The sequence below is a fragment of the Mytilus trossulus genome, chromosome 14 (assembly GCF_036588685.1).
Source record: "Mytilus trossulus isolate FHL-02 chromosome 14, PNRI_Mtr1.1.1.hap1, whole genome shotgun sequence".
In the NCBI taxonomy this organism is placed as follows: domain Eukaryota; kingdom Metazoa; phylum Mollusca; class Bivalvia; order Mytilida; family Mytilidae; genus Mytilus; species Mytilus trossulus.
This window is the reverse complement of record NC_086386.1, coordinates 67,746,605-67,758,872: the sequence shown is the minus strand read 5'-3', so window position 1 is coordinate 67,758,872 and position 12,268 is coordinate 67,746,605. Positions and strand designations below refer to the sequence as shown.

The window sequence follows — 12,268 nt, the reverse complement described above, 5'->3', positions numbered from 1 at the left end:
GATGAGGGTTTTCTTTATTATGATAAAGGTTTTCCTTATTATGATGAGGTTTTCCATTATCATGATGAGGGTTTTCTTTATTATGATGAAGGTTTTCCTTATTATGATGAGGTTTTCCATTATCATGATGAGGGTTTTCCTTATTATGATGAAGGTTTTCCTTATTATGATGAGGTTTTCCATTATCATGATGAGGGTTTTCTTTATAATGATGAAGGTTTTCCTTATTATGATGAGGTTTTCCATTATCATGATGAGGGTTTTCTTTATTATGATGAAGGTTTTCCTTATTATGATGACCTTTTTACCAAAACAATTCCCATGTCGTTGCAATCCCCGATACTATATAGAAACCCCCTTTTTCCTGGTTTAAAAAAAATTTATTCAAGGTGTTCTGGGGGTTAGAATACATTTAATAAAAAGGCTGGAACTGAGCCTCCTATTTCATCATACTAGTATACATTTTCCAAAACGCTGAATACAAATTTTTTTGTTAAAATAAAGTTTGTGATGAAGAAATTCAAGGCTTCTTTTTTTCAGCTGGTAAACTTGACATTTAAAACATAGCGCAAAACTTGAGGAGGAGTTTTTTGAAGCGAAAACTTATTGTAAATATGTTTTAATTGGATTACGTACATAATTGTCATTTAGACCAAATATATTTTCCTGTTTGCATTGGTTTAGGCTAGTCCTTGTGGGACCCTTTCTAGCTTACTTTTTGGTGTGAGGCAATGCTCCGTGTTGATGGCCTTACTATGTTCTTTAACTTTAAAAGTGTTCTCAAATGAATCTAGTATAAATTTTGTATGTCATTTCTTTGTACGTCAAGAAACATAGACACTTTGGCTAAATGGAATATAAGGGTAAAATGCATTTATTTGCTTTTGAAGAAAATATGCTAGATACAATGAACTTTTAAATGGCATTTTTAAGCCACTCATTAAAATTTACTGAAAAGCAAAAACAAACAATGATGAGAGATTTAAGCAACAAAAAAATAACATGTGAGCCTCTTGTCTTTAACATTTATTACATACTACTTTCATCTCTGCAAGCCAAAAACATGAGTGGATTTTCTAGACTCAGAAAGACAATTGTTCAGAGTTGGGTGATTATAAAACAAACATGCAAAACTATATTATTTTAGTATTTTATGTCACAGACATGAACCAATATCAAAACAACACTTGTATATGTTAGATTTGAAAGTTTTGTGATCCCCTATTTATAGTTTACAGTATGTAATGTTAAAAAAAACCTTCTATAATGTTTTTTTAAATCCTCAGATATAGCCAGAACTAACTCTTTTTTTTTTACTATAATACCCTTCAGATATAAAATAGCACTATTATTAATTTGTTTATAGGATTTATTACAATTTATTGAATTTTGATACATACAGACAGTTTTTAATGATTTGGGAGGTGTATTTTGTTTTCGTAATAAAAAAATTCAACAAAAAGACGTGTCTCATGTTTTGAAGTCACGGGTATAACCGAAAGACAATTGGCTGGGTAAGAATTATCTTTCTCCATATTTTAACATTTACGATAGTTTCTCTCCGAGCAATTTTACCTTTAAGCATGTTATGCAAAAGAAAAAAAATATATCTATGTTGAAAATTTAGTGAAAAAATCTTAAACGTAATTTTAAAATGCTATATCGTAAATGGAAATAGCATCCATGATGATCCCTTATAAAAATCATTTTCCGAAAGATTTCCGGAATTTTGATTTATAAAAAGATATTGATTGCAGAAACATGCACCAGAAACAACATATAAAATAGGGGAATGGAACACTTATTTTGTAACTTAATCTTAAAATACACCTGTAAATGAATGGTGTTACTGTCAACTGTCAACTACTTTAATAGAAATGAATAACACCACTGACCAGATAAGTAACACCAATGAATATATTATGAAAATCAGCATTTTGAATAGGAGGACATAGTTAAAGTTTAAAAACAATGACATAAATTTTAAAATATTTTTCCTCATCGAAATTTGCATGTTTTTTTTATAATGACCCAGTTAGGAAAATCCACTATTTTTATCTTGTCGAGAATGAAGGATGAATGTAATAAATGTTTAAAAGTGGATTATCTAGACTCAGAAAGGTCGTTGATCATTGTAAAGGCACATGAAAATATAGAAAACCATTTATCTATTAGTGTATATTGGTACAAATAGCTGAAAAATATATAAAATCTGCGAAAAAAACGAACGCAAACAAATTGTATGCAAATCTTCTGTTTTAATTGACACTGCTTTCTACTTCTATATTGCATAAAAAAAAATAAGAAAATAGAAAATAGCAAAATTATTTAAAAGCAAATGGAAATTAGGAAATATATGCATTATAGGGACAGAAGAATTCGGTCTACCCGTATCGCTCCTTTTGATTTGTGTATTATAACTAATACTGTTAAAAACGTTATACTTTTGTATGCACTGAAATAATATCAAGATATCATTTACAATTACATGTATTATTTAACAATGTCTATGCCCTTGAGTTTTATAGACAAAAATGTTGAATAGAAATAAGAACATGTGGTATGAGTGCCAATGTTAGAACTCTCCATCTAAGTCACAATGTGCAAAATGTAAAGAGTTAAAGGAGACAGCAAGGCCTTCAACACGCAGCCTTGGCTCTCACCGAAAAGCAAGCGAGAAAGGGTCCTACAATAACTAGCGTAAAACAATGCAAACAGAAAAAATGAAGTAAATGAAAACTATGTACGCAGTTCAATCATTACAAATTTTCAATAAGGATCTTCGATTAAAATAACTCCTTCTCCAGATTTTTTTTAATCAAGTTTACTAGCTGGAAAAAGAAGCCTTGCATTTTTTAATCACACACTTAATAATGACCGAAAGTTCCAGATAAAACTTTTATATCAGTGTTTTAGAAAATGTATAGGATAAAATAGGAGGCTCGGTTCCAGCCTTTCAATTAAATGAATTCCAGCCCCATAATTTAGAAAAAAGGGTTCCTATATAGTAACAGGGAATGCAACAATATTGGAACTGTTAGGGTATTATTAAAGCGCAGCATAATAAAGAAAAAAACTTATCATAATAAAGGAAACCCTCGTCATAATAAAGACGAAACTCATCATCATACAGACAAAACACATCATAATAGAGAAAAACTCATCATAATAGAGAAAAAAAACTCATCATAATAAAGAAAAGGCTCATCATAATAGAGAAAAGGCTCATCAGTATAGAGAAAAGGCTCATCAGTATAGAGAAAAGGCTCATCAGTATAGAGAAAAAACTGATCATAATAAAAAAAATCATCATGAGAAAGAAACCATCATTATGAGAAAGAAACCCTCATTATGAGAAAGAAACCCTCATCATGGTGAAGAAGGAAGTTCCGTAATTGGCAGATACGGCGTTCTATAGTATTGGAGAGCATGGGTAAAGGATAAAGGCAATAGGAACCTCCTTCTTGCAATGAGTCAGAACACCAATTGTGGTACTATCAAATAAAAATCACACCAAAATTCAAGGTATCGCATTCAGAGTTAATTTAATTTCTTTTTTTAATTCTTTTTATAAACTTTTTAAAATGCTGAATAAAAGACAAGTATAAAATTAAACTCATCATAGATACCAGGACTAAATTTTGTATATACGCCAGACGCGCGTTTCGTCTACAAAAGACTCATCAGTGACACTCGAATCCAAAAAAGTTAAAAAGGCAAAACAAAATTTGAGCTCACACTTCTACGTGTAATATACTTTTTAGGATTTGTTCTGTTCTTTTCAGTACAATTTAATAAGTGACTGTTATCTCAAGAATAAATCAAGCGTTATTTGTGATTTTATAACGATTTATTTTTGCGTAATTTTCAATGCATTAAGGAACACTTTAACAAGATTAACAACTTATGTAATTCAACAAAAAATTATCGAAAACAGATACATCGTACACAGTACACTAAGCGAACTAAATAAAAAGTCAACAAAACTATATTAATGGAGAGGAGAATAAGTAAAGAAGTATGTTTGAGTAATGAAAGCAATGTAGATAACAAAATAGTAGCTTAGTTTTTCTTAAAATTGGAAGCTTTGAAAAACTTGGGAAAAAAATAACACAAAACACTTATTGCGATATTGGTTCCTTGAATACTTAATGGATGTGTGAAATGATGAACAAAACCTCTTATTAAACTAATAGATTTTATTAATATGAACATTAAATAAGTATATATATATCTTCTGCTGTGACGCACGCTGAAACGAAATTCTTTGACTGACATTAATTGTGTTGGTGCTTTACGTCACTTTCAGCACTTGTTGTTATAGAAGGTAAAAAGAATGAATTGTATTTCCATCAAAAGAACTCACAAAAAGCATTTTATGATATACGACATTATTTTAGACAACAACAACCCAATATCGTCCATACTTTTTTTATTGGTGGAGAGGCCGGAGTCCACAGAGAAAGCAACCGACTTTCGACATGGAGGAAATGACACCGGCAATTCTAGTAAATAAGGAACTGAGTTCAACACCTCTCCTAGCGGGGTCTTATTCGCAACCTCAATGTTGTCATGATAGTGATTACTTAATTTGATCTATCGGCAAACGAGACCTGGGAAATTATTAAAATAATTATAGAATAGTACAAAGATTTGGTATGATTTCCAATGAAACAAATCTCTACTAGGGTCAAATTGTCATAAAAAAATAACAATTACCTGTCACCATATGGCACCCCAACCATGAGCAAAAAATATACCGCACAGTAAGCCATAAAAGGTCCCGAAATGAAAAAAATATTACAATTCAAACGAGAAAATGTACGGTCTGATCTATGTACAAAACAATAAACGAAATTATCTGTTAAAGATGGTTGTTGTCTCACAGAACACGATTATTCTTGTATCTAATAAAAAAATTGCTTCTTGATATAAAATTGTATGGTGAGCAAATGTATTTCCAAACACATTCCACCGATTTTAACTGAGAATGGACCATAAGTCTGTTGTTTGTTTAACTATATATACGTTAGCATAGCCATGTTTGGATTGTATCATTTACTTGTATAACGATTTTATTTTTTCCCACCTACGATAGAAGGGACATTATGTTTTTCTGGTCCGTGCGTCCGTTCGTCCCGTTTCAGATTCACGTTTTTTTTTCAAGGTAGTTTTTGATGAAATTGAAATCCAACCAACTTCAAACTTAATACACATGTTATGATATGATCTTAATGATTTTAATGCCAAATAGAATTTTGACACCAATTTCACGGTCCACTGAACATAGAAAATGATAGTGCAAGTTTCAGGTTAAAGTATTTGGTCAAGGTAGTTTTTGATGAAGCTGAAATCCAATCAACTTGAAAATTATTACATATGTATATATATAATACTAAAATAACGAGGTCAAATTTGTCAGCCGTCATCACGTAAAAACGACGAATCAAAGAATTCAACTTTATAAATAATTAATATAGTACAAAGGTGTAGATTAAAAATTACACCACTCCAGGCCCTTTTCTTCACTTTAATAATATTTCCAATAATTAAGAAGTTCCGGGTCGAGTCTGATTCCGATTAAAAATTATAGTATATTCACCTGTTACCTATTACCTTATCTGTACGTTCCGCATCTGACAAGCGCACCATCAAACGATGTATTCAGGATTAATATGCTATATACACGGGTCATAATCACAGGGTTGACACTACTTAATTGAAATTGTTACCTTTGGTAGTATTTTGATAATTAAGACTTTCTAAGATAACAATACGAATACTAAAAATCTGGAGTAAAAATAAGGCGTATAGGTAGAGTTTTCAATTTGTTAGCGGGCATGACGTAAAACAGCGAATCAAAGAATTGAACTTTATTTATAACTAATATAGTACAATGCTGTTGGTTAAAAAATACTCCATTCCAGGACCTTTTGTTTTCCAAATAATCAATCTTACCAATAATTGATAAGTTCCAGTTCGAGTGATGGGTTCAAACAGAAAGATTTGAAAGCAGAGAAAACTGTGTATTTTATAATCGGCATGACTTCATCAGATGACAATACTAATACTAAAATAAGGCTTACGCATAGTTACAACTTTAATTCAGTCACGGACCCGCGATATTACGGGTGTGTTCTAGTGTTTCCTATGATATGATCTTTCTAAATTTAAATGCCAAATTATATATTTACCACAATCTCACGGTCCACTGAACAATAAAATATGATAGTACGAGTGGGGCATCCGTGTACTGTGGACACATTCTTTTTTTGAAATGTAATTGCATTATAAAAAAAACTCCCTATAAGATTAATTGAAGTTGTGCCCAAAGGATCATATTATTATAGTGAACAATGATCAACATTCTGATTGATACGACTATTTTACATGTATGATGCAAGTAATAATTGAGTTCCCAATTCCATCTTCGGACGTGTTATATAAATATGTATATATGTTGTTGTTGAGTTGCTGTCTGATCGCAGTGTACTGAAATCGGGTTTAATTTAAAAAAAAAACAAAAAAGGATTATAGTGAAAAGAGGATTGCATTTCAACGAGGTGAAAGAAAACAATATGTTGTAAATTCATATTAAAGATATTCGTATTTTTAAAAAACACTGAAACGCGAACATACGATGTCTTCAACGTCATACAAGCGATGCTGTGACATTTTTGTAGACCACTAGGTGACCGCTGTATTTCGATAATGTGTACACTACACTTTATTTTATATATATCGAAATGTTCGTTTTGCAGTGGAATTTTATATAATAGCAAATTTTTTTCTTCTAACAACTGATGCTTTTTTCACTCTTTTTAATAATTTGTAACAACTCATTCCTAATAATTCAAAGAAAAATTATGAACGTTAACATTGTGACATTTCGGAAGCCACCCTTTCAACGCATCAATATTCGATTCTAATCGATAAAAAAATAATTAAAAGCATAAGTTATTGTCTTTTTTATTTGGAATTTATTATACTGACTTCATTTCCTCCGTTCAAAACCTCAAAACACAGTATTTTTTTTTTTATTATTGACTATAACCATCTCCGGAATTAGTATTACATGTTAAAACGTAACACGTTGGTTTAAAGTTTTGTGACACGAGACCTTTGATAATCTATGTACTTAGTATTTTTAATGGCCCCACAACGTAGTTTTCGGTTCTATATAGTTTTACCCTTGTCCGTCATTTTGTCATTCCTTCATTCCGTTATTCCGCAACAAACCATTACACGGAAAATTTAAATAAACGCCTTCAGATGTTAGGCGGATTTTTGGTATGTGAGTTAACCATGATGAGTTACAGATCAAATTTTATTTTATTCCGCTCGACTAATATTTGCCGAAATTACGAGCTCCGTCGGACTTTCATAAATTGATGAACATCACAGTTATACGGACTTTTTTCTTAACGCTTTCATATATTGGGCTGATTTTTGGTATGATGAGTTACAGATCAAGTTCAAGTTTCGTTCAGCAATGCTAATTTTTACCAAAATTAAGGGTTTACAACTTTGAAAATTGTTGAAAATCAGTTACGCCTCCAGATTTTGAACTGATTTTTGATATGTGAGACTACCATCATGTTTGTGTCCACATGCGTTAATGAAATTGCAGATTTTACCACTTTTTGAGACGGGGCCATTCGTGTCGCTTCGAGACATCTAGTTGTTTTATGCTTTAAATTTAATGAGATGCTGTCGGAATGAATGCCGTCTACATGTTATAGATAAGGATGCATGTTACATTTTATGTTTAGATGAAATGTTTGCACAGTTTTACTCAATATTGATCAATTCATATTAATTCAGAATTCGGTGTCAGGTAAGTGAAATCAGAAAACGTCACCAGCATTGTGCGTATCAATATTTTTAGAAAAAAATCTTGTCTTGCCTACTTTTGCTATTGATCGCAGGCTTAACACAAATAAGGAAAACAATCAATAAAGTTATTCCGCTTGATACTATCTTTTGGTTGTAAGAAGCTTCTGTCCAAGTTTGGTAAAAATCCAGGATAGTTTATGAATCTAATAAATGTTTTAAAAACTTTAAAGTCATAAGAAACCTCAAATTAAAAACAAAATGCATGCATGTATTTTTTTTATATCTCAATGGATAGCCTTTATCATAAAACTTATGTACATATACTTTTTACTGAAGAAAGTTCTTCTATTGATCATATTTAGAAGAAGTTTACTTTATTTTAATTGCTTTCTTCCAGGAATCAATTTCCCGACATATTTTCCATATGCAAAGCGACCTCAATGTGACCCATCTCGTAAAAATTCGGTAATCTCAATACGCATGAATGTCCTTAAAATAAAGTATTATCTGATTGTACATGTGAAACACGTGTTCAATATCCATGCTTTTTTTGTTAATTGTTGACAAACAGGTGACAATCGTTTAACTTCTATTTCAAAACACGAACTTTAATTACCTGCCATTTTTCACAACAATACTGACCGATTGAGAAAAAAATTGACGATTATACGAAATTTATGCGAAAAAAAGTAATAAAATCGTGCAGAGAAGACTAAGTTTATGATGTTTGTATGCATTGGTTCCAGAATTGGAATACCAATATTTTTCACCGGTCACTCGTTTCTTATGACTTTAATTGCAGACTGGATGAAAGTCCTTTTATAAATAAAATACAGATACACAGGTACAAAATTTTAACAAAATTATAATCTATATGGTAGTTTTTGATCATAAACAAGCTTCTGTCTTAGTATGGTACAAAATCAAAAGTAGTATAAGAAAGTTATTAGAATTTTAAAAGCTTTAAACACAAAGTGAATATGTTGTTTCCCGGCAGAAAATCTAAGTCCAATTAAAAGCGAAAGACGAAAAAATGAAACTTTATATTTACCAAATTTACTTCTTAATACTATCTTATAATCATAAAAAAGCTTCTGTCCAAGTTTGGTACACACCCAGGATAGTTTATGAAAGTTATTAAAAACTTTAACCGCCGACTGAATGTTATGTTTCCAAGCAGAAAAAACTAAGTTCATTTATAAGTTATTTTTACAAAATTTACATCTGGATACTATCTAAGGATCATAAACAAGATTCTGTGTAAGTTTGGCAGACATCCAGTATAGTTTACGAAAGTTATAAAATTTTTAAAAACGTTAACTACGGAGTAAATATTTGTGGACGCCGCCACCGATGCCGACGGAGTATAGGATCGCTATGTCTCGCTTTTTCGACTAAAGTCGAAGGCTCGACAAAAGGGAAGAAGAGTTACACAAATTTCTGTGAAATAAGTATTTAACATGGTTTTTTTTATTCCTTCAAATGAGGCAAATAAAGAAAAGACTTACAAATGTAAGATCCATAGTATTCTTCCTTTATTCCTGTATTTCTAATGCATTTTGTAACGTCTACTCCTGGATCTGATATTGCTAAATTGTCGCATTGTCGTTGATTTAAAATCATTTAAAACATAAGTGTTTATTGATTAACTGTTATTTGAATTACCACATGTTACGGGTTAGTGAATTATTGAGTGGATTCAACAACGTTTGTCGTAACTTTTTTAAACCAAAATCTAACAATAATAGTTTATGTAAAATGGTTGGCGTATTTTATTATTTTTGTTGTTGTGAACTGATTTCATCTTTCCTGATTTCAAACTATACTTCAATTATATGATAAATAGCTAAAAAATAATTTAACAATTTTATAAAACTTGTGGCGCTGCATTTATAATACATAATAAAAGATATTATATGTTCCCATATCGTTATAATGTGTCATTATTATCATGTATAATGTTTCAAGCCGTTAGCCAATATGAGCGTAAAAATTAAGTGTTTTCAATAAAATATTTATTATTTACAGAAAAGAAATTGCAGAGTACATCGATACGTTTGGATATAAAAGTGTAGGTCTATTTCTCCCCGACTGAACAGATATAAAAGTGTAGGTCTATTTCTCCCCGACTGAGTACATCGATACGTTTGGATATAAAAGTGTAGGTCTATTTCTCCCCGACTGAGTACATCGATACGTTTAGATATAAAAGTGTAGGTCTATTTCTCCCCGACTGAGTACATCGATACGTTTGGATATAAAAGTGTAGGTCTATTTCTCCCCGACTGAGTACATCGATACGTTTGGATATAAAAGTGTAGGTCTATTTCTCCCCGACTGAGTACATCGATACGTTTGGATATAAAAGTGTAGGTCTATTTCTCCCCGACTGAGTACATCGATACGTTTGGATATAAAAGTGTAGGTCTATTTCTCCCCGACTGAGTACATCGATACGTTTGGATATAAAAGTGTAGGTCTATTTCTCCCCGACTGAGTACATCGATACGTTTGGATATAAAAGTGTAGGTCTATTTCTCCCCGACTGAGTACATCGATACGTTTGGATATAAAAGTGTAGGTCTATTTCTCCCCGACTGAGTACATCGATACGTTTAGATATAAAAGTGTAGGTCTATTTCTCCCCGACTGAGTACATCGATACGTTTGGATATAAAAGTGTAGGTCTATTTCTCCCCGACTGAGTACATCGATACGTTTAGATATAAAAGTGTAGGTCTATTTCTCCCCGACTGAGTACATCGATACGTTTAGATATAAAAGTGTAGGTCTATTTCTCCCCTACTGAGTACATCGATACGTTAGGATATAAAAGTGTAGGTCTATTTCTCCCCTACTGAGTACATCGATACGTTTGGATATAAAAGTGTAGGTCTATTTCTCCCCGACTGAGTACATCGATACGTTTGGATATAAAAGTGTAGGTCTATTTCTCCCCGACTGAGTACATCGATACGTTTGGATATAAAAGTGTAGGTCTATTTCTCCCCGACTGAGTACATCGATACGTTTGGATATAAAAGTGTAGGTCTATTTCTCCCCGACTGAGTACATCGATACGTTTAGATATAAAAGTGTAGGTCTATTTCTCCCCTACTGAGTACATCGATACGTTAGGATATAAAAGTGTAGGTCTATTTCTCCCCTACTGAGTACATCGATACGTTTGGATATAAAAGTGTAGGTCTATTTCTCCCCGACTGAGTACATCGATACGTTTGGATATAAAAGTGTAGGTCTATTTCTCCCCGACTGAGTACATCGATACGTTTGGATATAAAAGTGTAGGTCTATTTCTCCCCGACTGAGTACATCGATACGTTTAGATATAAAAGTGTAGGTCTATTTCTCCCCGACTGAGTACATCGATACGTTTAGATATAAAAGTGTAGGTCTATTTCTCCCCGACTGAAGTACATCGATACGTTTGGATATAAAAGTGTAGGTCTATTTCTCCCCGACTGAGTACATCGATACGTTTAGATATAAAAGTGTAGGTCTATTTCTCCCCGACTGAGTACATCGATACGTTTAGATATAAAAGTGTAGGTCTATTTCTCCCCGACTGAGTACATCGATACGTTAGGATATAAAAGTGTAGGTCTATTTCTCCCCGACTGAGTACATCGATACGTTTAGATATAAAAGTGTAGGTCTATTTCTCCCCGACTGAGTACATCGATACGTTTGGATATAAAAGTGTAGGTCTATTTCTCCCCGACTGAAGTACATCGATACGTTTGGATATAAAAGTGTAGGTCTATTTCTCCCCGACTGAGTACATCGATACGTTTGGATATAAAAGTGTAGGTCTATTTCTCCCCGACTGAGTACATCGATACGTTTGGATATAAAAGTGTAGGTCTATTTCTCCCCGACTGAGTACATCGATACGTTTGGATATAAAAGTGTAGGTCTATTTCTCCCCGACTGAGTACATCGATACGTTAGGATATAAAAGTGTAGGTCTATTTCTCCCCGACTGAGTACATCGATACGTTTGGATATAAAAGTGTAGGTCTATTTCTCCCCGACTGAGTACATCGATACGTTTGGATATAAAAGTGTAGGTCTATTTCTCCCCGACTGAGTACATCGATACGTTAGGATATAAAAGTGTAGGTCTATTTCTCCCCTACTGAGTACATCGATACGTTTGGATATAAAAGTGTAGGTCTATTTCTCCCCGACTGAGTACATCGATACGTTTGGATATAAAAGTGTAGGTCTATTTCTCCCCGACTGAACAGATATAAAAGTGTAGGTCTATTTCTCCCCGACTGAACAGATATAAAAGTGTAGGTCTATTTCTCCCCGACTGAGTACATCGATACGTTTGGATATAAAAGTGTAGGTCTATTTCTCCCCGACTGAGTACATCGATACGTTTAGATATAAAAGTGTAGGTCTA

The 12,268-nt window shown here is 32.5% G+C and overlaps 1 protein-coding gene across 2 annotated transcripts in view; it reads right to left on the bottom strand.

Moving 5' to 3' along the window:
- The window catches only part of LOC134696570 (polycystin-1-like protein 2), a 59,423-nt gene extending 49,976 nt beyond the window's left edge, over nucleotides 1–9,447 (bottom strand). For both annotated transcript variants that reach the window (XM_063558425.1, XM_063558426.1), the window contains exon 1: nucleotides 9,345–9,447. In XM_063558425.1, coding sequence (XP_063414495.1) covers nucleotides 9,345–9,359 — 15 coding nt within the window. In that variant the 5' untranslated portion in view covers nucleotides 9,360–9,447. The remainder of the gene's footprint in view (nucleotides 1–9,344) is intronic.
- Between the last annotated feature and the right edge of the window lie 2,821 nt (nucleotides 9,448–12,268).